The 27,087-nt window shown below is 42.3% G+C and overlaps 1 protein-coding gene across 1 annotated transcript in view; it reads right to left on the reverse strand.

The window, feature by feature from the left end:
• The window catches only part of PGM2 (phosphoglucomutase 2), an 819,165-nt gene that overhangs the window by 549,252 nt on the left and 242,826 nt on the right, over positions 1 to 27,087 (reverse strand). The window contains exon 7 of the mRNA XM_044062144.1: positions 23,670 to 23,859. Within this exon, the coding sequence (XP_043918079.1) occupies positions 23,670 to 23,859 (190 nt within the window). The remainder of the gene's footprint in view (positions 1 to 23,669; positions 23,860 to 27,087) is intronic.

The raw sequence follows: 27,087 nt of genomic DNA on the forward strand, positions 1-27,087 counted from the left end.
GTATTTCCTGACATCATTACAGACTTTACCATTTTGTACTCATTCACAATACTCTCTTCAAAATAAGATCTTATATGCAGACTTGTCAGAAAGTCCTCAGAACACATACATGACAAAATTTCATTGTTAAAATTCATGCGTTTCTCTCAAATTCCTTGCAATAACAACTTGCGTCTTATGAATCGTAGAATATTTAACACTATGACTAATTTTCTGAAGGGTGTACTTTCCAGTGTCCTCCTTTCCTGTTTGGCATGTCTGACTAGCAGGCGATTTCTTTTCTTACTATGGTTAGCTTAGTGAAGGAAATGGTATTCTGATACTGACTTCTTTGGGAAAAGGTACAGCTTATCACATATTCATACGATTCACATTTCAAGACAACTGAGTCTCATGACCATTTATGCCTTGTCAGTACTCACCCTTCGACCATACCCCTATCTCTAGGATGGCTAGGTTAGTCAAGAGCAGACTGAATTTGTGAATACTTATTTAGTCATCTAGGTCCTATTTGAAGGATGACAGTGTATCCCACTGCTTAATATGCAGGGGCAGTCTGTTCCAGAACTGGGGGGCACTCTATGATAAATCTGTCCATCACATTTTACATATTAGCTAGTAAAGATTTAGGTCCTGGTTCTAGTATTTGTGGAACTATTAGCCTTGTTGAAATGGAAATCCAGAACAACCAGGACTCTTTTGGCACAGAAAGCAATGCACAGATCTCCCCTCAAGAGTCTGTAAGATACTGAATAAACGAACAGTGTTTCCAGTCTCTTTTGGTAGTTTAGGGTCTTTAAGCCTGTGAGCTTCTGTGAGATCTTTCTAGTTGTTTTGAAATGTCAAGTAAGGTACACCTTAGACAGGGCATTACAATATTAAATGGCCTAATCAATGCTGAATATAAAACAACAATGACCTCTTTAGATCTGAATAATATTCCCTTGGCCACCACCAGCACTAAATACAAGGATTTTCTGACTACTGGTTTAATGGGATGATTGAAAGAAAGGTAATAACCTACGATCCAAAGTCCCTAGCAACATTTTCATTCAGAAATGGAGAACTGTATATGCTGTATGCTGTAGGGAGGGTTGCCTACAAAAGGAGACAATACTGTACTTTGCTGTATTTAATTTGAGCCAGCTTTCGATACACTAGTAGTTTGAGCCAACTTTTAATACACCAGCTATTTACAAGTGTAAGTTTTACTGAAAGGTTAGGGTATCAGAGAAAGTCTTAACTCCCAGCTTGAACTCATCTTTAAACTTTGTCAGAGGTCTTAGTTTCCACTGACCCCTGGGGAATACCACTGTTTACATGCATTCATCTGAAGAAGTACATGGCAGTCACAGTGTGGGTTCTGTATTTTAGCTAGTTTGCTACCCATTTTATTACAGGGATCTATTTTTAAAGGTGTTAAGCTTACTTATAATGCCAACATGGGGTATGAAGTCAAACATATAGGCCAGGTTAAGATATGCTGAGTGAACAGTATGACCACTGTCCACCACAACACAGTACACAAGTGATCAAAAGAGGGGAAAGCAGAGAATGCACCAGCAAATTTCCTGAATCATGACTCTAGCAAATTATTATGTCAGTCAGAACTTGTTGGAGGCACAAGCCATACTTAAACTGCAGCAGCACAAGCCATACTTAAACTGCAGCAGTACAGAATTAAAGTGGATGCTTCAAACAGGAGTAGAACCCAGTTACACAATCTGAGTGCTTTGCCTTTGAGACTAATGAAGTAGCTGTGAATTGTTTTTTTGAAATTTCATCTCCTTCATACATGTGTGACTCACAAACACACCAATGAGAACAGAAAAATAACTACATTGTTATATTTTGCCAAGTAAATATAGTTGCACTTCCTCTGTTCTCATTGGTTTGTTTGTGTGCGGGTTATACAATTATGAGGGAAAGATGAAACTTCAAAAAGCCTAGCCATTTCTAACCTAATCCTGTAACTTAATAATACAGCAACACAACAGTGACTTGAAAAGTCTAGGTTCAAATCCTAATTATAGCAAGTTGTGCTCCTGCACAAACCAGGGTCTGTGTTCCAAAAACTTTGATTTGATAACATGGTTTACTTAAGCCCTGGTACATGGAGTCTGTTGTTGCATTCCCTCCTTGTGTATACTATATTTTTACATTTGAAATATTGTATATGCACAAATTCCCAGGTGCCACAACTAGCATATGCTCAGCTCCTTCTCTCTAAAAAAATATCAAACGACTTACATATTAGACTAGAAATTATTTCTTCCAAAAGAAGTCACTGGTTTCTATTTTAGGAGATAATCATTATGAATCACTATTTCTGACTTAAATTTGGGTTTTTGTGTTACATTTTAACTCCTATGGAAAGACCTTGGTCCCTGCTGGGTAATAATGTCAGTGTCTTTCTGCCCCGGCCCGCAATTACATCAATCTGAAATGTACTACACATGACTTTCTTTATGCAACATTTTAAATTAGGACCTACAACAGCTGACTAAACTTCCTTTTTTCACAACATTACATCAGTGGAGTGGGGGCGGGATATAAAATAATATAATTCCAGTACAAACTTGTTGCCAGTGGAATGCTAGTGCCTTTCAAAAAGTATTTTCAAACAAATATCTGACAGTCTCTTAGAAGACAGTAGTTATTTATGATGCTCGTTATAAATGTATACATATTACTTTAACAACTTTTCAGTTTTAATGATAAAGTCAATGAAATAACTACATAATGCATGTATTATACGACCAATATCTCTCCATTCCCCTGACTGTGTCTTCTCAGATAATAAGATACTGCTAATGAGCACAATGAATCTTTTTGTACAACAAATAAATAAACAGGTAAAGGACCAATATGGTTCTGACATCTGACATACATCAGTATCTGAAGATGAGCAGTACAGCCATACACTGTACTGCAGCCATGCTACATGCTAAAGAGGCATTCTGGTACAGGGACTTATACTAATTAGCCATGTGCTCTCCCACAGAACTGCCTACAAAGAGAAATTTACACAGGTAAGTGATTCATTGAATCGCTAGGCTGCATAAATTAGCATGACCACTCCTGGCCACTCCTTGTCACTCGTGGTAACGATCACAGCCAAAAGCTCATGTTCATCCATTGGGGTAGAGGTAAATATCAGGGAGTTTAGCCGAGAGCTAGTGTTTTGGGGGCTGTTTGCATATGGGAGGGGCTGCATGAATAAATGCGTGTGTAGGTGTTTATGTGTGCGTATCTGCCTGGGAAGGTCATAGTAGGGGATTAATGGGAGGTTAAGTTATATGTGTGTGTGTGTGTGTGTGTGTGTGTGTGTGTGTGTGTGTGTGTGCCCATGAGTGCAATCAGGTGGGGAGGGGGCTGTGTGTATGGTAGGGGTGGGGACTGTCATAACTGCACACTCCCCTGAACTAACCAGCAAATCCTACAACATTGTTGTGGGGGGCACTAAACACCAGGGATGACTAACAGATCATGACTAAACAGCACTTGGTACCAGGGGGAACATAGCCAATAGGAAGAAAGTACAGATGTGCAATATTCTAATAGATCACTGTTATAGTAGCCGAAGCTATTTGGATTAAATCATGCCAAGGATATGATGGCCAGATTTTCAAAGCTAAAGGCCACTTTCCATGATCATCAAGTGCAGGAGCTTGAACAGAATTCCATATAAAATTCAGTTAGAGCACCAAAAGCTTCATCGTTTTCTTGTTTTAAGATGGGAGGCAATAATCTGAAAGGAAAAGTACTAGGAAACACTAAACACAAATAACTATATACACTATGGTATACAGAACCACACCCTGACAAAACAAAAAAACATCTTCAAAAAAAAAAAAGTGGGGGGGGCTAGATGGAGGGGACAGCTACTGCAACACTGACCTATTAGAGCATCTACTGTTATCTTACACAGAGGTACTATGTTAAACATTAGATCACTGTTACAGTAACCTAAGCTACTTGGGCAGATTACTACAGCTCATAAACAAAGGGGAAGGAGGAAATAATTAAGAATCTTGGAGTCCCTGGAGAATGGTCCTAGCAAAGCCTCTTCTGAACCTGGAAAATGAATCCATTTTCTACTGCTTAGTAAAGGTAAGTACAGAGGACCAAGATGCTGTCTCTAGACTACTTTTAAAGTATACCCCTTTCCAGAAAGACACTGAAAAACCCAAAGCCATGGTGGAATGGGCCCTAACCCTGTCTGAAATGGCTTGTTATGGTGAGAATAACAAAAAGAAATAGCAGGAGACAATTGCCTAGAAATTACCTGCTCTGACACTAGCTGTTCTTTTCTCTTACCTTTACAGGAGACCAACAGCATTCCTAATGGCTCGAGTATTGTTTAGGTAGTATCTGAACTGTCTGTGGACATTGTATGACCAATATTTCTCCTCCCTGGTGTTTGCAGTCAAGAAAAAGACAGAAAGATTAAAAGACTTGCTCAAGCTAAACTCTGAGATCACTTGGGCATAAAGGATTATTTCTCAAAGAAACGTTGTCCTTGTGGAAAATGAGGCAAGACTGACTGAACAGTAACTCAATCTTCCAGCAGCAGTTACAGCAATGAGTAAAACAGTCTACCATGTTAAGGGTCTGATAAGCTGGTTCAAATGAAAGAAGAGTAAGCTTTTCAAGCACAAAAGAACAAAGTTACAATCCCAGAGAGTAGCCACCTGTTTTCAAAGTGGATGCAAATGTAAAACTTCTTTCAAACAGTGCTTGACTTAAGGGCAGACAGAAGAGAGGAGTGTCAAGGAGTAGACAAGCTGAAATGGATAAAAAATGAACGCTAAAAGAAGGGCAGGACAGAGGACAGTAACTGACAAAAAGAACCAGAGCTAGCCAGACCTTAAAAGGGTCCTGGTTCTTGGAATGACACCAACTAGAAAATCGTTTGCACTTACACAGATACGATGTCTAGTAGCAGGTTTTTAATCTTCTTTCAATACCTACTGCACATACTCAGAAAAAAGGTGCTTAAAGGAATCAAAATTTTAACATCCAGGCAGTAAAATGAGTTTACATGTTGGGATTTATCAAACCACCCTTATAGTGTGTGAGTAAATCCAGTCTGCAGGGAAGCCTGTGGTAACTACCCTTGGCCAGTTTCAAAGAATGGAAAAAGTACAGTTGTCTAAGATCTTACCATAATGGTAGATGTCCTTCTCTTCAATGTTGCAGTATCCTTTACAATAGGGATCTCTTGCCAAGGGCAGCCCAATGTCTGGCCAGTATAGAAAAGCCTTTAAGTTGCTCGTCATACGTATGCTCCCTGCGTATAGGATACAACATAAAGGTAATGTCCAGATGTGACATTCTCAGAACTGAGAGCCCCAGTAAGAATGACAGTCAAAGGAAAAAAAGATGTAAGCACGACATCCAGGAAAGAAAAGAACCAGGGGGAGGAGGAAGGAAGTGAATACTGCGACAGCGAAGGGAAGGACATCTCCCGTTATGTTAAGATCGTACATAACTGCACTATGTCCTTCCATTTCACTGTTGCAGTATTCTTTGCAATAGGGAGAGTGCAAAAGCTCAAGAAGGAGGATGGACCACCAGCAGAGCTCTGCAGGAACCCATGGAGAATGGATCTACCAAAGCCAGCTCTAGAGCTGGATATCATATCCAACTTATAGTGCTTGGTAAACATATGCAGAGAAGTCCAGGTAGCTGCCTCAAGAACAGTTAGTATGCAAACCCTTGAAAAAAAAGCACCAGAAGAAGCCAGAGCTGTAGTAGAATAAGCCTTAACAAAAGAAGAAAGGCTGCTGTCATGGAAGACATAACAACAAAGAAATGGCTTTATAAATTCAAGAAGAACTAGTTTGCTTGGAAATGGCCAATCCTAAGGATCTATGGTGAAAGGAAACAAAAAGCTGATCAGATGTATGAAAAGTCTTAGTCTTATCCAAATAAAATCTGAGTTATCTACACACAAAGTGTGCAGCACCTTCTCACCAGCAGATTGTGGAGGAAGGAAAAAAGTGGGCAAATGACCAGAATGATTAAGAGACAACTCATTCACCATTTTGGGCATAAAAAGGATTAGTATGAAGGGACACCCTGCCCCTATGGAACATTAAAAACAAAGGACAAGCCATAAGGGCTTGACTTCCAAGAACAATGCTGTAAGGAAGCTAAAGCTGCAGGTTCAAAAGGAGCCTGGGTCAATTTTTCTAAAACAAACGAGATCCCAGGGAGGAGGGACAGGCTTCCTGGGAGGCCTAATATGAAGGACGCTTTTAAGAAACTGTTTAGCCCCAAATCTAGAAGCTAAAGGAGGTGATAAAGGCAGACAAGCAGAGATAGACGATGAGTGGGCCTTAACAGAAGAATAACCTAACCAAGCACTGAGCAGGTAAGATAGAACCAAAGGAACATCCACAGAAAGTGGATCTGGGTTACGAGAAAGACACCACTGTTGACTTCCTGGCCTCCTGCAGGTCCCAAAGCACATCTTCAGCAACAAATGTGTCTGTATGAAATCAACCTAAGCACATCCTCAGAAAAATGGTGTCTGTATGGAATCAAAATCCTATCACAGAAGAAAGGCTCTTGCCATGGAAGGCATAACAAAAGGAAACTGCTTTAAAAATCCGAGAAGAAGCAGTTTGCTTGGAAACAGCCAATCCTAAGATTTGAGGATGAAAGGAAACAAAGAACTGATCAGATTTATGAAACATCTTAATCTTATCTAAATAAAATCTGAGTTGTCTATGCACATCCAAAGTGCAGTACCTTGTCACTAGCAGACTGCGGAGGAGAGAAAAAGTGGGCAAATGAACAGAAAACGGACAACTCATTCACCATTTCGGGTATAAAAGAAGGATTAGAAAGAAGGGACACCCTGTCCTTATGGAACACTAAAAACGGAGGACAAGCCACAAGGGCTTGAAGCTCAGACACCTATCTGGCAGAAGTAAGGGCTAACAAAAGTACAGTCTTCCAAGAACAATGCTGTACAGAAGCTAAAGCTCCGGGCTCAAAAGGTGCCTGACTCAGTTTTTCTAAAACAAAATTAAGATCACAGGGAGGAGGGGTAGGCTTCCTGGGAGACCTAATATGAAGGATGACTTTAAGAAAATGTTTAGCCACAAATCTAGAAGCTGTCTGTATGGAATCAACCTAAGTACATCCTCAGAAAAAAGGTATCTGTATGGAATCAAAATCCTATCACCCACAGTGTCAGTTGAAGAGTGGACAGGTGAGGATGGATGAGAGATCCCTTGTCTTGTGTGAGTAGGTCCACCCTGTGAAGTAACTTGTGATGATTGTCCTTGGCTAAATGCAGAAGAAGAGGGAACCAATGCTGTCTGGGCCAAAAGGGAGTCACCAGCAAGATTTTGGGAGCATCCTGTTGCATTTTTGAACAGGACTTTTGGAATGAGAGGAAAGGGAGGGAAGACAAAGAAGCATCCTCTTCCATGAAAAAGAGAGGGTGTCCAGCTTCCAGACCAGAGAACCTGGGACTCTGGCACAAAAAAGAGGAAGCTGTTAGTTCAGAGGGGAGGCAAAAAGATCTACTTGAGGAGTACCCCACTGGTGGGCAATGTCCAGAAACACATTGCTGTGAAGCATACACTCATGGAATTGTGTTATTGACCTGCTCAGAGAGTCTGCCACAATGTTACCTGAAGGAATGTAAACTGTCTGAAGTGTCATACAATCCCAGATAGCTAGTTCCCACACCAGAATGCCAACTGGCATAAGAGATAAGATCTTATCCCCCCATTGCTTGCTGACATACCACATCGCTGTGGTATTCTCTGTAATCACCTTGGGGGGAACAAAGGATGAAATGCTTGAAGAGCCAGCAAAAGAGCTGTTATCACTTTGACACTGATGTAGTCTTTCCTTTGAGGCAACCAACGACCTTGCACCTTTAGAGAACCAAAGGATGCTCTCCATTCCATGTCTGAAGTATCTGTGAACAGCTCCTGAGAGGAAAGAGGTGGTTGAAAAGGGAGGCCTGGCTTGAGAGTCAACTGCTGAATCCACCACTGAAATTCCAGTTTGAGGCATCGAAGAAGGGGAATTAAGAAGTCCAGGGGATGAGAATGCTGAAGCCAAAATTACTTTAGAAACCACTGAAGTGTTCTCATGTGGAGTTTGGCAAAAGGGAGCATAGGAATGGTGGAGGCCATAAAACCTAGAGCTCTCAGAAACTCCTTTGTTGCAATTAAGGTCAGAGGAAGAAGGGACTGAAAGAAAGAAATGAGAGTCAAGGCCTTGGGAGGAGGCAGAGATACCAATATTGGAATAGTCTGGATCCTACAACCCAGAAATACATGATCCTGTGAAGCAGTCAGAAAGGACTTTTGCAAAGGCTTTGCAGGAGGGAAATAGCAAAGTGAAGATGCTGCAGTAGAATCCCTCGAGAGGATGCCTGAAGTAGGAGATTGTCTAAGTATGGAAAGAACTGCATCACCCTTAGTCTGCAAAAGGCAATCACAGGAGCGAGGCATTTGGTGAATACCTCTGGGGCAGTAGAAAGGCCATAGGGCAAAGCAGAGAACTGAAAATGTCAGGAAGCAACAGAGAAACGTAAATCTTTCTTAAAATGGGATGAACAGAAATGTGAAGATTAGCATCCTTGAGGTCCAGAGGCACAAGAAAAGCCTGAGGAAGCAGCAAAGGGAACAAATTCTGAAGGGACAACATCCAAAAGGAAGGGACTTTTAGAAAGGTGTTTATATGAGAGAGGTCCAGAATGGGTCTACAAGTGCCTTCTTTCCTCAGAACCAAAAATATTCTGGAGTAAAACCCCTTCCCCCTTTGAGAAACGGAAACTTCCAGAATAGTTCAAGTCAAAAGATTCTGAAATACCCCTGTAAAGAAACCCAACTGTTCCTGATGGGGCTGAGGAATGCCCATGGAAGGGGGAACAGATTTCCAGACCATGTAATACCTTGGGAGGATAACGGAAAGAACCCAGGAATTCTGAGTAATCTTTAATCAAACTGGAAGGGATAGGGAGAGATGAAGAGAAGGGGGAATGTGGCTGAGAAGAACAGGACAGTCGGACAGCACCTGCTTTGTCAGGAAAAGGAGATTTCTGTATCACAGGAGTCTGGGTAGCTTTAGCAGGAGGAGCCCTTTTACCCAAACAAAAGAGGGTTTATTAGGGTAATTTCTTTAAAATGTAGGCCCAAGAGAAACAAAAACATGTTTAAGTTCCTGTACAGCCCTGCCCTTATCCTAAATGGACTACAACAAAAATCATCAGCCGCTGCACCAAATAAGTGTTTGTTACCCAGAAGAGCATCCATCATTAGCCTTAATATCATCAGGCAAAGGTTGAAGCCGAAGCCAGGAATATCTCCTCATCACAGAACCAAAAGCAGCAGCCCTGGAACAAGCATCTGCTGCATCATAACTGCACTTAATAGAATAGCAAGCAACCTGAGAAGAGGTCCCCAACAAGGAGAGAGCAGAAGTTTTCCCTTCAGAATCAGGAAGGTCAAAAACTACCTGATAGGCATGAGACATATGGGCCTGCTAATTGACAGACCTAAAAGCCAAGGTAGCAGAGGTATAAGCCTTCTTACCTAGCCTTTTCATAGTCCTGCTGTCTTTATGAGAAGGAAGAAACTTTGTAGATGGCAGTAATTGAGATGGCTTGTCAGATGCCATAGACTCCACAAAGGGGTCAGCTGAAGGACATCTATATAGAATTTGCAATCCTCAGTCACTCTGTACAACCTAATAGTTTTTTGGGGGGCAGGTGGCTTGCAGTCTGAAGGCTGAGATGCAGTAGAAAAGGCATACAACAAGGCAGCCAAAATAGGAGGGACAGCAGAAGGTCTAGGAGAATCCATTTGCAGAAGCTCATAATACCTCTTCTGAACCTCAAACCTGGGCACAATAACATCTGAAAAACTCCATCATTCTGGAATTTGTGTCCCTGAAGGAAATATCCTCAAAGGGAGTGTCAGAAATAGTGGAGTCCTCCTCCTCAGAACCATAGTCTAAAGGAGAAGGAATCTAGGATGAATAAACCAAGGGATTCCTCATATGAATTCACCTCTTCCTCAGTGGAATCTTGTTCCCTAGGCCTTTTAAGGGGAGTACAGGACCACTGTGGAACAGGAACAGAAACTCATTGAGGAGGTTTTGAAGCCATAATGGCATTAAACAAACGCTGAGTGAAATTCTGCCACACACTTTGAGGGTTCTTAGGAGTAAGAGAAACATGCTTTGATTCTTTTTTAAAGGGACACCTGCCCTGTAAAACTCAGAAGGCTCAGAAGATGCTCCACAATCATAGATGGAACTCACTCTCTAACCAAAATCTGAGGAATCAGCCAAGGTTCCCCCTGAACATCCACAGTGGACATCTGCAAGGCCTCCAGGGATGAGCGTGAGGTTGGATCCATGCCGGGCTCTGAAGCAGTCGTGGCAGAGAAATACAATGGAGGAACCGGATGATCCTCCAGGCTTTCACTAGCCTTTTGAGAGACGTCCAGCAGAGATGATCCACTGGAAGAAATGGACCTGGACTTCTTGGCCTCCTTCATGAAAAGCTGACCCTCAGAGCAGGAAGTTCCATCCATACTGTCTTTTGCTAAACGTTTAAGATGTTGGTTCTCTAAATACAGGGCCAAACAGGAAAGCAGACTACCGAGTCTCTTTGGTATGAAAACCTAACAAATGGAACAGGACGTATGGTCGTGGGTAGCACTGAGACAAAATAAGCACTGGTTGTGACTGCCATTATGGGGAATCCATCTCCCACACTGGCATTTACCCTTTCTGGGTGACATGAACCCCACAAGTAACAAATAAAAGAAAAAAAGATAAGAGTAAAACCCCCAATGGGCCACTTATCTGGAAATGGCTTGGTGAACCAGCAACAAAGTGGGCATTCAGAAAGACGATCAAAAGATGGCATGGCATTTGGACTAGCAGCAAAGAAGTTCTGAAGATGGTATGTATAGACATTACCTTTATGCCCTATGCTACACGCGGGGGGCATGTGTGTGACGTACGATGTACCTTAAAGAAACCTAAAGGCTTTGGTATACTGGCCAGACATCAGGCCATTCTTGGCAGGGGGATCCCTATTGTAAAGAATACTGTAACAGTGAAATGGAAGGAAATCCATTAATGTCTAGGTCAAAAAAAAGTCACCAACATAATCTCTGTATATTTCTGGATCTTTAAAAGAAGCATGGATATCAGTGGAGAAGGTGGAAAAGCATACTGTAACATTCCAGTCGATGGGAATGGAAAGGCATCTGTCTTCCAGGCTTGTTTATAAGGAACTGTGCAGCAGAATTTCTTTAGAAATATATTCTGAGAGTAGGCAAGCAGATCTACTTCAGGTGTTCCCCACAGCTGGATCAATTCTTGGAAGACTACAGGGTGAATAATCCATTTCTGAGTCTCTGTCCTGGTCGTGCTTAGCTTGATGACACCAAGTTTGCTCTGACAGAAAGTGTGAAGCCTGAACAGTCAAAGATCAGACTTGCTATCTCCCAGGCTATTGTAGCAAGTCTGCAAAGGGGCAAGATCATCTACTCCTCTAATAGTTTATGCATCACATCGCCCTGGTGCTTTTAATGAAAACTTGCAAAGGTCCTAGAAGCTAGAGATAATTTTAGGGCTTTTGTCTATTATGACTGTTCCACATTAGTTGCACTTTCATTCCTTTGGAAACTACTCACAGGTAGGTTTGAACCAATTATTGTGACAGATTTGAGAGGAGGTGGAAGAAAGGATGGCAGACCTGGATTCTGACAGAACTCTTCTACTCACCATAAGACTTCCTTGTTTACAAACCACAATCTAGGAATCTGAAAAGATAAGTGGTGAAGATGATGTATCCAGACTGATTTGTGGAGCCACTGGATAATTTTCATGTGATGTCATGCCAGGGGAATCACAGAAGCCATGTTTCCCAGGATCCTGAGGAAATCCTAAGCAGATATCTTGTTTTGAAGAACACCTGTGACATCTAAACTTCGGAGGAAGAAAGGTTTTCCAGGTATGTCTGTAGAACCTAATTAGATGTTAAACTAAGGTCCTATTTGTTTGAGTTTGTGGTAGCAAGTAGGTGGATGTAAACGATCCCAGGGCACCTACAGAAAAGAGAAGAGGAAGTTCTCTGATGCTCTGGCCAAATTTCCCCCGGCAGTATAAATACTACCTTGTGTCTATCCTGAAAAGAGGCCACTAGCCTGCTGGACTAACCCGGTCAGCAAATAAAAATAATAAAAATATATATATATATATATATATATATATATATATATATATATATATATATATATAACAAAAATGTATGAAAAAATGTATGAAAAGGGTTGAGAGAAGATTTCTGCAAGGCAATGAAAATCCCGACTGATTCTAAACATTTGCTAAGGACTCATAACTATAAAAAGAATATAAGCACTATATAGGAAAATCATCTAAATACTGAAAAATTTAATGATTTGAAGTCTAGAATAAGCAGTATCTGGAGCCAGACACTTTGTAAAGCTCCTTGGAATAGTAAATAGTCCAAAGGGTAAGATGCAAGACAAATAACTGAATGTGAGACAGATACAGAAAATCTTAAGAAACAATTGAAATGTTTGCCAACAGGCATGTGACAGTGGGTGTCTTTAGGTCTAACTTTACCATGAAAGCAAGCAGATGGAAAAGAGGTAATAGGGTTTTGGTACAGGCATCCAAGGCCCTTTCATTTGCACCAGAGGATCTTTGAATAAAACTCATTACACAACTTGCAGGCAGACACAGGTTCTAACAACTGCTCCACAACTGGAAGAAACAGGGGTATTTAATTTACTGGGCAAGGTAGAATCTCCTGGAAGGAGGGAGTGACTCCCACTGCCAAATCCACCCATGTTAATTGATTATGAGAACCTATATCTCTGAAAATCTGGTGCCACAAAGGAAGATGAAGACTCAGAATGATGGTAACATTTTTAGGTTGGGGGAGGGGGAGCCTGAAGAGGCCAATAGTCATTCTGACGTTTTTGGACTGTTCTTGACTTAGAAATGCTTTCCCTATCTTTCTGCCATTTTTAACTCCTGTTTGAAGGCATCTTGCTGCTTGGCTTACCTTTTCAAAAGGGCACCTAACATGGAAGGAAAATTATTTATTTGCCTTAAAAGAAGGTTGGAGATTTGGAGGGTAAAAGAAGGTTGGGAGATTTGTGTCACCCCTCCAATCAACTTTCCCCTCTCATCAAACCTCTTAAGCTCCTCTACTCCAGAAGGGCCAAACATAACTTCCTTATACAGGAGAAAAATAAAATTCCAGTATTAACATCTTCATGAAGACTTTAGGAACAAAACCAAGCAAATCTTTTCATGACTAAGACAGCATCAGAAGTATCATAAGAACATGTTAATGCAAGTTTAATTACACATTACATTACATTATATTATATTATTTGTCTGTATGTTTCCTAGCCAAACAACAATCAATTCACAGAAATAAAAACACAAGTCTTCTTCAAAAAAAATAATTTTGAGAAGGTTTTCCTAGCAGTAGACTTTTATGCCCAGCAACGAGGGAGTGATCCAACCATCAGTTCCACAAAGTCCACAGAAGGAGGTGACTTTGGTTACAAGAAAGTGCTGACATTTTTGGCACTCTGACTGCCTCTGCACAAGCTCCTGGTAGTTACTGTGTATGAAAGGCACCCTTTAACTTTAAAAATCTAGCTTGGCAAGATATAACCCAAATAGCTTATTTATTTTATATTTCATTACCGGGTTGATCACACTGGGCAATAAGGTGCCTGTTTTCAGCAGAGACCCAGGGAGAAAAGCTCCACATACATGACAATCATACAAAATACAAAAGCTTCACATATATGATAAAAATACAAAAGTCAGAGAGGAGTACAAATTAATAGTGCAAACAATAGTATATCATTGCATAGTACGATGAGAAGTTACAGAAGTGTACAATATAGAGTGTACAGTAGTAAAACAGAAAATATAATGTATTTGAGTATGAAACTGCAGTACTATATACAGTTATATACATACATTTAAAAATGCAATTCGTTATGGTAGTTTTATTTTTTCTATGTGTTTGACCTTTGAGTAGTGCCAGAAGAAGAATTATCTGAATGGTGGCAGTAGGGCTAGCCATGGTCAGTACAGGTACATTGCCAGATGAGACTGAGGTGGGCTTTTAATTGGGTTTTAAAGATGGGACTGCTGTTTTGCAATTTGATATCTGGTAGAAGAGAATTCCAGATTTTAGCAACTGTGTAGGAATAGAGGGATTTACTAGCACTGTATATACACTTAGCTATTTCATGAAGGGCTTTGTTTGTGGATCTTAGTTGACAAGCAGAATTGTGAAAGCTGAGTAAGCCTGAGAGATCAGGAATATTGTTTGGGTGGTACAGCAAGCAATGAACTATGGTCAGATGGTTATAGTTCAGTACGTTGGCGAGTTCTAGCCAAACTAACTGTTTTAGTGAGTGACAGTGGTGGGAGTGGAAATTAGAGTTGGTTGTGAATTTAGCTATTTTATTACAGCACGTGGACAATTTGTGTAGTCTGTCTTGTTAAGGTTTGTTCATACAGGGGATGCATAGTGTAATGTAGAGAAAGGTGAGTTCTGGATATAGTAATTTTGGTTAGATAGTTTTGCTATATGTTTGTCAAACTTTACGTTTTGGTCGAGTATTACACCAAGACATTTAGCTTGTGATACTGGGGAGATTTGTGTGTTATTGGCAAAATCGCTAGAGAAAAGAGCAGAACAGTCAATAGTTTTGGTAGGTGGAAAAGTATAAGCACAGTCTTTTTGGGGTTGAGTATTAGTTGTGAGTTTTTTTAACCAGTTTTCGATAGTGGAGAAGGCCTGTTGGGTTTTAGTCTGGAGTGTATGGAGTATGGGGGCTGATCAGTGTAGTATTATATGCATATTGGACTACTGTATCTTGCTGGGTGGTGGTTTGGAGGGTGTTTGTAAAGATGTTAAATAGTAGTGGTCCCAGTGTGGATCCTTGTGGTAACAACATATCTTACATAAGCATAGCACTTATAAAAAGAAAAAGAAAATAAAAAAAGAATATGTATTGGGGAGCCCACTAGACACCGGGGATACATTTTAACAATGTATCTCAACTGTACTTCAACAAGATGTGGGATGGGGGAACACTACCCACTAGTGATTACACTTTGATCTCATGACTGAAGGGCATCAGGGAGAACACTAGACACCAGAGATACCTTTAGATCATTGTACTTAAACGGCACTTAAGAGCAGGAGAACCACTACATACCATGGGAACTGTACACAGCGTGTCTTAAACACACTTATATATATATATATATATATATATATATAAAGAAAAACATATGGGATGATCAACTAGACATCAAGAATACTAAAAATAGCATGATTTAACGGGAGGATATGGGATGATCAACTAGACATCAAGAATACTAAAAATAGCATGCTTTAACGGGAGGACTCCAATCGGTACTAAGTCCAAGATGGCTACTTCTTGGGATACCCCATTTTCTCTAAATTATGGCGATTTTGGATTTAGTACACATATGTTTGGGAGGTGTGGGGGGTTTGTTCCCCACATCAGGAAGTGCAGAGGGGTTTGATCCCCTGCAAAAAAGTTTATAGGAGAAGAGCAATGTTCGAGATTCAAGCTTCTGTAGTTTCATCCTTTTTTATTTTTTCTGATGTGTAGGCACTCTGCATTTGGAGTGCAGATATATCGATAGGGATCTCTCTAATACTGTACCCTCCCCCCTCCCAAAGAGGATATTAGTCCATTTCACCATTACTAGACATGGGACATTTAATACAAATATGAACTAAAAGCTAGAACAAAAATTCAAAGGAGGGGAAAAATATTTTGCATCTTTGCCACAGGAATCAACATTAATTCTCTGGACTAACTAGCAAGTTAGTGCTGCAAGGATATTCCTTTGCAATATAATGAAGATCTTAGGCATTACTCAATGTCTGCAACAGATCGTGAGTTACAAAGGGGAGGGACATGGCACATATAAGCATACCTCTCAATCCTGTAGTTAAAGACATCTCAACAAAATTAATGGTGGGATAAAGACACTCAGTCACGGACAGAGTTTAGTTATTCCTCTAATAAACTTAGAAAATAGCTAAAATGAGAAGTTATGTACCTACCATAATGTTCCATGTTAGTTGTCTTCTCTCACCTTCTTTCTTGCTGGATGGGTTCAGAGCCGATCCTCGGCTCTGACTCGGCCACTTACTAAAGCTCGAGAGCTAATTTTACCGGCTCGAGGCAACTCTTTATCCCATGATGCAAGGCGATGACTACCCAGATCTCGTTTGGTAGCTAAGGAAATTATGCAATATATTCCTCCAACTGGGGAGGAGGAGAAAAAGGTAATAATAATAATCCCCCGGAAAAGACCAACCTGATCTAGTGACACTAGTAAGCTGATTAGCTGGAAATAATTGGATCAAGACTCTTAAAGGAAGAGGAACAATCTTCTCGGTCTGACCAGGCTAGGGGGATGGTGGGAGGGACGCAAGAAAGAAGGCGAGAGAAGACAACTAACATGGAACGTTATGGTAGGTACATAACTTCTCAATGTTAAGTTATCAATCTCGCCTTCATTCTTGCTGGATGGGACCGCGTCCCTAGCACCTCTATCCTGGGTGGCTCAATGGAACAGACTCTTGAGAACGGTGGAACCAAAATTTGCTCTGTCTCTGGAGGCCAAGTCTAATTTGTAATGCGAAACAAAGGTATGAGGAGAGGCCCATGTGGCTGCTGCACAAATAGTGTCTATTGGAAGTCTAGCCTGAAAAGCTGTAGATGTAGCTAGTGCTCTGGTAGAATGGGCTTTTGGCCTATAAATCAACTCTTTACCTCTGAGCTGATAAATCCATGTAATCACAGAAGGCAGCCATCTAGATAGGGTTACCTTGGATACTGGAAGGCCTTTCCTGTTCTCTGCATAGGATAAAAACAGTTGATCAGATTTCCTAAATTGTTTGGTTCTGTCCAGATAATATCTGAGTTGGCGGTGAACATCAAGATAATGTAGTTTTTGTTCCGCTCTATTAGAATAATTTGGGAAAAAAACTGGAAGATCAATAGATTGATTTAAGTTCATCTGCGATGCCACTTTGGGTAAGAAAGACGGATTAGTCCTTAGAGAAACTCTGTCTTTGTGGAAGATTAAGTAGGGAGGACGAATGCAGAGGGCATGAAGCTCAGATACTCTCCTGGCAGAAGTAATGTCGACTAGAAAGAGTGTCTTCCAAGAAAGAAATTTCAATGAACAGGTAGCTGTAGGTTCGAAAGGGGGAAGAATCAAGGATGCTAAAATTAAATTTAGATCCCACTGTGGTGGGGGGGTCTCTAATCGGAGGTTTAAGTAAAAATATACCTCTAAGGAATGCCTTGCAAAGTTTATGTGACATGATGTTGTGGTCCAACAAGCCAATATGAAAATTTGAAATGGCTGCCAGCTGAAATTTTACTGTGGAGGAAGAAGATCCTGAATGAAAAATCTTGGCTAGGAAGTCCAAGACCGAATGAATCGGAGCAGTAAAGGGATCTATATTCCTAGCTTTTGCCCAGAAGGAGAAACGTTGCCATTTACTAGTGTAAATCCTTCTGGTGGAAGATTTAAGGGAAGCTACTATGATATCCCAGACGGGATTAGAAATCATAGGAAGCCTGGCTAGGGATGGAAGTGGAGCAACCAAGCAGTGAGGTTGAGAGAAGGTATGGATTGGTGCAGCTGCCCCGACTGGTGGGTCAGAAGATCTGGAACCGGGTCCAGATGCCATGGCTGTACCAAAAGATAACGATGTAGGAATGGAAACCATATCTGTCAAGGCCAATAAGGGGCAATGAGAATCATCTTGGCTCTCAAGGCGGTTGCTTTCTGAATTACTTGTGGTATTAAGAGGGAAAGGAGGAAAGGCAGAGAGAAGTCCCCGGGGCCAATCTTGGATTAGAGCGTCTCTGGGGGAATGGCCTGGAAGGGGGAAGAGAGAGAAGAAGTCGGGGCATTTGCTGTTTTGAGGGGTAGCAAAAAGATCGCAGCAAGGAAGGCCCCACTTCTGAAAAATCTCTTCCGTCACAGATTGTTTGAGAGACCACTCGTGAGGCATGAGAATAGCTCTGCTCAACCTGTCCGCTATGATGTTGGATTTCCCGGGGATATGCGTTGCTATCAGAAAACGCTGAGAAGAGATTGCCCACTGCCAAAGTCTGAGTGCCTCTCGACAGTGGATAGGACTTGGTTCCGCCCTGCTTGTTGATATACCACACTACGGACATATTGCCCATTTGGACTGCAATAGTTCCCAGGGGAAGAGAGTCGTGGAGGGCTTGCAACGTTAAAAGCACTGCTCTCATCTCCAGGACATTTGTGTGCAGCTGGCATTCGAAAGGTTGCCAAGTGCCATGGACCATCCTGCCCTGATAATGCCCACCCCCACCCGTTCAGGGAGGTGTCCGATGTAACCGTGGCGACTGGGGCGAGAGGAACAAAGGGTCTGCCCTGATGGACTTGAGGGGACAATATCCACCAGGTCAGATGCCTTTTGCAAGTTGGAGTTATTATGATCCTGTGACGCATGGGAAGTCGTTGAAAGGACCATTGGGCGAACAGCATCCATTGTAGGAGACGCATGTAAAAGCGGGCAAGGGGAAGAAGTGTTATGGCGGCCGCCATAAGACCCAATACTTTCAGAGCAAATCTGGCCTGAATTTTGTCGCTGTGAAGAATCACATGGATGTGGTTTTGAATATCCAAGATCCTTTGGTGTGTTAACTTTGCTGAAAGTTGTACGGTGTCCAATTTGGTGCCTATAAAGCTAATAGATTGACAGGGCGACAAGGCAGATTTTTCGAAATTTATAGAAATCCCTAGCCCTCTGCAAATGTGAATGGTGTAATCTCTGGCTTGGAGAAGTTGATGCCTGGTGGTGGCAGTGAGGAGCCAGTCGTCTAGATATGGAAGCACCTGGAATCCTTGACGTCTCAGGTGAGCCGTAACTGCTGCCATACATTTGGTGAACACTCTGGGGGCTGTAGTGAGTCCAAATGGCAGGGCTCTGAATTGGAAGTGACTGGCCCCCAGCCGAAAGTGGAGAAACCTTCTGGAGCGCCTGTGAATTTTTATGTGATAGTACGCATCCTGAAGGTCCACCGAGCACATCCAATTGTCCTTGCCCAGAAAGGGTAAAATGGACTGAAGCGTGACCATCCGGAATCTTGTTTTCTTTACAAACTTGTTTAATTTGCTGAGATATAATATTGGTCTCCAGTCCCCTGTCTTTTTTGGTACTAAAAAGAACCTTGAGTAGATTCCGGATCCTATTTGGTCTGCTGGGACTGGCTGGATGGCACTTTTTGCTAGCAGTTTTGATATCTCTGATACTGCTAGTTCCCTTCGACCCGGTGGAACGTCTGGAAGGGTTCCCTTTTGCTGAACTGGGGTTTGAATAAAGGGAATTTTGTAACCCTCGGATATAATCGACTGTACCCATTTGTCTTGAGAAAGGGAAAGCCAGGCTTTTGGGTACAGCGATAATCTTCCCCTGACTGCCTCTGAAGGTGGACAATCGGGCAACATCTTAGGGATGCTGGAAGGGTTTGTCAGAGAGAGGCTCCCTGCTACCCTGATTCTGTGGACCCCCTCTGCCCCTAGGGTGGCGTCTGTTGTTGTTACCCCCTCTGCCTCTGGGGGTAAACTGACCTCGTATGTCAGGCGTGACTCCTTGAGATTTACGGAACCACATTTTCCCTCCCTTCTGACCTTTTGGGTAAGGTCTTGAAGGGGTGGAGAAACGGACTCCTACGGCAGAAAGAGTCTTGCCATCTTGTTCGCATCTAGTCAAGGTGTCTTTCACTTGAGGTCCGAACAAGGTCGAACCATCAAAGGGAGAGTTTGTGAAGGATGCTTTGAAGGGGTCTGCAAAATTACAAAGCCGCATCCAGGATTGACGCCTTAAAGCCACTCCTGTGCCTGCAGCCCTACTCGCTCCATCGGCTGCATATGAAATGAGCCGCATGGAGGAGTTAACAATGGAGTTTAGGATTCCTAGCTGTGAGTTAATTTTATCCTGGGACCCAGCAGCTGACGGATCCTGTAAAACTTCTCCCAACTGTTTAAGAACATCTCTTTGAAGGCGGGTGAAGTGACACAAGTAGTTCAGCGACCGCATGGCAAAGGTCGCTGAAGAAAAAATCCGCTTGCCGTACCTATCCATAGTCCTGGAATCCTTGTTAGGAGGATGGACAGGTACTGAAGGATCAGCTAGTTCCTTCTTGGTGGCTGCAGCCACCACCATGGCATCAACCGGGACACCTTTTGTCAAATATTGCCTATCAGGTGGGGCCGTGATGAATTTAGAAGGCCTCCGAGGAATGGGTTCTACCGAATCCGGGGCCATCCACGCCTTCCGAGCCACCACGTCCATAAGAGGGTCGAAAGGCGGACACCCAGGAGGTGGAGGGTCGAGACCCGAACGCCTCTAGGTATACCGACTCATCCTCAGAAGGATTAAGGGAAGGCCAGTTCCCCCTCTGCTTAAGGAGTTCAAGGATGTCTGAGAAAGAGACATCCTCAGAGGGGGACCTTGGGGATCCCTCAGACTCATCCAAGTCAGTATCGGATGTAATAGACTCGGGGGAGTCTAGATGTTTCCTCTTACATGTCCTCTTACGCGGGGGTTCATCTGACGGGTCAGGAGAAGCCTCAGAAGAGGAAGATATTCCCAGTGGGGAAACCTGAGGCGTTGGATCTTTGGGTCCGGGAGTAAGAGAGTGGGAAGAGACGTCAGCAGGCACTGTAGTGGGAGGAACTGATGGAACTGACTGTTGACTACGCCGTGGGGCTAGTACACACCTCATCACCTCAAAGGCTCCCCCATCAGAGAGGCCAGAAGGCTCCCACTCCAAAGAGACAGGAACCCAGGCCGCACCAACAGGGACAGCTCTGAGGCTGATGTCGGGGCTGAGCTCACCAGCGCCGAAGCTCCGAGAGGGAGAACGGGGTCGGACAAGGGTCCGATGCCACTCGCCCCCTCGGAGCCGACGAGAGAGATCAGACACCCGGATCCCTCCAATGAAGGCATCAAGGAGGAGATCAGAGCAGAGGACGACGGAGCCGAAGGGGGAGGTGGTATCGGCTCCGAAGCCACAACAGTCACGGCTCCGAGGAGCTCCGGCTCCGAGCTCTGTAGGAGAGTCGAAGGAGGAATGTTAGGTGGATGTGTAATAGCTACCGTCTGTTGAGACGGGCTATGGAGCATTTGGGCCAATGCCTGAGTCTTTAATAGTCTACTCACCACTCTCTCAAGGTCGTGGTCGGACAGCCTGGATGACCGAGAAGACCGCCTCCGATGGCTCCGCTCCGAGAGCAGGGGTGATCTCGGAGCCGAATGTATCAACTCCAATGAAGGGGATCTTGATCTCTTTCTTGAGATAGGTGGAGCCGAAGGAGCCGACACTGAGTGCCCAGATTTGGCAGCATCGGCGCCGGATGGAGCTGATACTGTAGCTTGTGACATAGTAGGATCGGCTCCAGCCGGAGCCGATCTCGTCACAGAAGGCGAACCAGTAGCTGATGGCTTAGGGCTTGGAGCCGAAGGCTTAACTGGTTTAGAGGGCTTCCCCGGGGCCGACTTAATCGGGGAGCTCTCAGGCTTTAATAAGCCCCTCAGTATTAATTTATTTCTGCGCTCCTGCAGGACTCTTGGGCTGAAGGCATGGCAGACAGCACAAGAGTCCTGCAGGTGCAGAGGTCCCAGGCAGTAAACACAAGAAGTGTGACCGTCTGTCAGAGACATCTTCTGACAGCACGAGTCACACTTCTTGAAGCCTGAAACCTTTGTGTCCTTCGACATAACTGTGTCAAGGAAACAGAGACACACACACAATAAACACCCAATCCAATAAAATTAAAAGAGGGATACAAACACACCTAAACACCACACAGAATCCCTGACAAAAAATTAGGAAAGGGGGAGGCTTAAGGCCTAACTTAGGGGAAGGGATAAATAACTGGAAAAATAGGGAACACTAACGGAAATAGGGTTAAACTAATCCTTGATAGTTTACACAACAACGGTAGTGACTAAAGATAAAGGGGAGAGACTAAAAGTCTGATATTTGAAAAAACTTACCAGGAGCCGGTAAAAAAGCACCACGCAAGCGAAAGCGGCAAACGAGATCTAGGTAGTCGTCGCCTTGCATCATGGGATATAGGGTTGCCTCGAGCCAGTAAAATTAGCTCTCGAGCTTTAGTAAATGGCCGAGTCGGAACCGAGGATCAGCTCCGAACCCATCCAGCAAGAATGAAGGCGAGATTGACAACTTAACATTATAGCTTTTGCAATAGCATACATTTACTGAAGGATAAAAACTGTGAAACTGTAATGTCTGACATTAATGAGTGACTGTAATCATCTGAGATTTACGATGGCAGAAAACAAGGAGATATCGGGTACATTCTGACCATACCGTGACAGGCATAGGAATGTGTGTGTGTTTTACTGTGCAAATGTGAGTGAGTGAGAATGAGGAGGGATGTCTGTGCCAATGCAGTACATAAGCAAACAGTGTTGATTACTGCAGGAAAAAGCTGATCTGCTCTTGTGGCAGTTAACAATGGCTCAGAGACATGCAAATTAGCTGATAATGAGGTGTTTCCTCATTGCAGCTGAAGTGTCTCTGATTCCGCATTGTGTGAACAGCCCCTTTTTACCATTGCTCTTACCATAAGCAGTGGGTCTGTTCTGAATCCTTAGTCACATATCAATCAGTCAGTAGTCAGTATTTTTAGTCCCAAGATGTAATAAAAATAGTGACATACTGATTCAGAATGGGATATATGTAACGGCAGCATGCGCTATTTTATAAATGATTAATGAAAATATTACTTTAAGGATCAAAAGTACATGAGCTGCAGTATTATACAAGGCAAATGTCTTCAGTTAAAGGATGGGGAAGACTGAACTTTAAAGCTGTAACAAAATAGCTCTTGCTATACAGGCATAAGAAATGCAATAACGTGTTCTAAAGAACCCTCTCTAGCACACTGCAATGTAACAGGTTCAGCACGAATAGGCACATAATGCTACAGGAAACTTGCCGAACTTTATCAAACATAACAGGGCTTGACTAATAAAATAAATGGACCACTGCATATATTATCTAATGGTTAAGGTGTTTGCCTTACAAACACAAGGTGCAGTGTTCAAGTCTCACAAGGGATAATTGACTAGGCTTAAAATGGCTCGCAAGGGCAGTTAGCTTAGTACTAATCTATGAATCTATGAATCTATTCCTTTAAAATGGAAAGGACACTGCTGAGACCATGTCTTTTTGAAACATCCAGCCAGTCATCAAAATGCATAGTCTGTAATAAAAATTAAGAGTTCATTATTACAAAATGAACACTTCCGTAACGAATTCTACTATATTCATATTTAAAAAGTTACTGTTATTTTCTATTAGAAAATGATTTATTAAATTTGACTTTTAAATGTAAATTTCTCATCATCTGTGGTAATCTAAAGTAATCATAAACAGGCTGATTCAAATATTATTTGAAAACTACCATGAACGTCGGTCATGTGGCATAAACAATTTTCACACAGTTGTACAGCTAAAGGAAAATAAAGTAAGTGAAATTACCAGGACACCCTTACCCTCTTCTGGGTTTGGGTACTTTACAGTTGGAAATTCAGGATCAGGGTCCTTCTGTTCCGCAACAGCCAGTGGAAGAGGCAAGGCAAATGCACTAAATGCAGACTGAACAAATTGGTGGCCAACACCATGCACAGATGTGTGAACAAATTTTAGCTTTGTTTCCTTATTAAGATTCCTGAAATCACAATTAAACTACAGTTTACTGGAAAAGCAAACAATGTAACATAAAATTTACTAAACATGTAATCATTTTTTCAGCAGTGTTCAATTTAAAATGTGGTTTGATAAAATCATATTATATATGTATATTGCTTTTCAACATGCACAAAAGGAAAGTACACAGATAGCAATGATTTTACCCTATTAAAGTAAAATCAAGTTAGAATCTACTAAATTCCATCTTTGCTTATACACAGGATGGCAAATCTGACTGATATATAGTTGTTCTTGGCCTGAGAAAGGGAATTCTGAGCATATATTAAACCAAACAGTTAAAGGGTTCCCCTATATGTTATCATGATAGAATTACCCAAGGCCTCACAAGGACAAAACACACTTGCTAAAGCTTGACAAAACCCTTATCAAAAACATTTCTCTGCATGCCTGCAAGCCTCTCCCCTGCACCCCTCAGGTTGCTGACTTCACCTTCACATCCCCCTTACTTATATATATTAAATCCATGACTGCATAGAAAATAGTCTATACAAACAGAATCACCGTTGGCACACCAACACAAAATGCACCATTCATATAAGTAGTAGCTATAAGAGAGAGTTCATCATTGGGAAACTGAACTCAAGGAGTTGAAACTTTACTCTCTTTACACTTAAGGTTAGGGAAACCGTTAAATAGCAATTCCTATTTTTCTGCTGAAGAAATGTCTGCTTCTTTTCACTGGACATACATAACTTGTAAGCATCTGAATAAGCAATCGTATGACAGAAAGCCACCTTCATTAAATTGTCCGTTTTGATTTTTATAACCAAGAAAAATAGTAAAATATTCATAAGTGTTAGCAATATTAATCAAAGATGACATATTAGTGAATCAAGACACAGATTCTACTGTACACATTCAGTACAGTAAAGTTAAAAATACCATTCTAGATGTTAAAATTCAGTACACTAATACAACTGCAATACATTCTAACCCCTAAATTTACTGTTGGTTTTATGAATTACATATACTGCAATCTACAGTTCTCGACGTAGGTTCATAGGTAGGTACTAGGCTATTGGCCCTATATAAGCCTAGCCAAAAAATGTACCCTGGCTTTCGCCACCCAAGAAAATTATTTTCCTGTGCCCCTGTCGAGCAGAGCCACAGAAGTGATCCCTGGGGTGAATTTCCCATCCAATCATCAAGATTTTTCACGAAGAGTGCTAATGAGAAGCTCTGTTTGACACAGATAGTAGTCTGTTCCAGAGTATGGGAAGTCTCTGGGACAGGAATCTATCCCTCCAGCATGTTCTGTTTATTGTGGTGACAAGGTTTAGGTCCCTAGAGCGTGTAGCTCGGATGGATTGGGATTTCTTTAAGTGGAGCATGTCCAATAGCTCCGGGTTTGACATAGATTTGTATGTTAGGTAGAGATTGCCCCTGAGTAGGCGATATGCGATGGAGTAAAGCTGTAGTTTTTTTAGACGGTCTGCGTAGGGCATCTGTTTGAGGCCAGTAATCCTCTTTGTGAGGTATTTCTGTGGTCTTTCCAGTTGTTGTAGATGTCTTGTGAGGTACATACCAAAAGGGGCATTGTACTCTATAATGGGTCTAATGAGTGATGAGTAGAGGGGAACAATGACCTCTTTTTTTCTGGATGAGAATCCTTTTGTGATGAGATGAGCCATGCAGAAGGATTTCCTGACCACTGTGGCGATGTGATTATCAAAGGAGAGACTACTGTCCACCTGTGACCCAAGGTCTCAACATATTTTCGGCATTAAGCAGACTACCAGCTATGTGGTAGTTCATGGGTACAGAGTTTTTACCAAAGGGGATGACAATACACTTTTTGGCATTGAGCTTCAGGCCATGGCTTTGACACCATTCATCTGTCTCAGTGAGGCCCTTTTGTAGTTTGTCCACATCGTTAGGAGTTTCGATTATGGCTCCTAGTTTGCAGTCATCTGCAAACTTTGTTAGCCAAAGACCTTCTGTGTTAGCCTGCACTTCAGGGAAGTAGATACCAAACAGGAGAGGACCCAGGACTGAACCCTGTGGTACTCCACTTGTCACTGGTCTGAAGTCGAATTTGGAATCCGCTACTTTCACAGTGTGGGTTCTGCCCATGAGCCAGTTGGCAACCCATCTTGTGACATAGGGATTTATACCTAGTTTAGTGAGCTTATCTATAATTCCAGAGTGGAGGATGGTGTTGAAAGCCTTGGCGGGATCTAGATAAGCTGTGTGAACCATTTTACCCTCATCTATGGCTTTCGTGACTGCTTCAAAGAAGTCAATCAGGTTTAAGAGACATGATCTGCCTTGGCCTTGCAGACCAGGCTCATCAGGCTAATGGGGCGGTAGTTCCCGGGGTCAGTCGTGGCTCCACCTTTGTGAAGTGGGATAACCGTCGCGGTGCGCCATTCAGTAGGTACAAACCCTGAGGTAAGGCTATGATTGAACATGGTACTTAGGTAGGGTGCCAATTCATTCTGTAGTTCGTGTAGAACGCAGCCTGGGATATTGTCAGGTCCCATGGATGCTGTGTTCTTGGCTTTGGAGAGTGTGTTTTTTACCTGTGCAGCCGTGATTATAGGAACTTTGCATTCTTCTGGTAGAGATGGGCCCTCTAGGGGGTGAGAGGGGGGTAAAGTTAGCACTGAACCTATCTGCTAGGATGTTGGCAATATCAGTTGGTTCTGACATATTTCTGTACTGTGTTTATTAGATTCTGGAGAAATAGGTATGACGCAATTATTAGCTAACAATTCCCAGTTCTAGATTTCTATTTCATCTATGCTTTTACTGTTGGAATGCTCCTAACATTTAATAAAATGGTACATTAATTCTGTCTTATAATTTCTTTCCTCATAGTGTGTGTCATTAATGTACAGGAAGGTGTTACCAGCTTAATGCTATTCATTATCAAGTACACAGTCCTGCATTCTGTGCAACTTTATTTCGGGTTCGTTTATTCATTCTCCAGTACCCAATTGCTCTTTTTCATGACTCTGGGTCACAGAAGAGTAGAAGTCTATCCCAGCAAGCAGTGGACTTCAGGAAAACAAAACAGCCACAGATGGGACTCCACAGCATGTCACTGGCATATGGGTGGAAAATTAAGCCCTGTGCAAACAGAGGGGGGGGCATGCAGACCCTGCAGAGAAAGTACCTCAGCCAGAAACCAAACAGAAAAAACAAGTGCTGTGAGTTAGCAATACTATATACAATTGTGCACAGT

This window comes from Protopterus annectens, chromosome 2.part1 (assembly GCF_019279795.1).
Source record: "Protopterus annectens isolate FY-2018-M chromosome 2.part1, PAN1.0, whole genome shotgun sequence".
Lineage (NCBI taxonomy): Eukaryota > Metazoa > Chordata > Ceratodontiformes > Protopteridae > Protopterus > Protopterus annectens.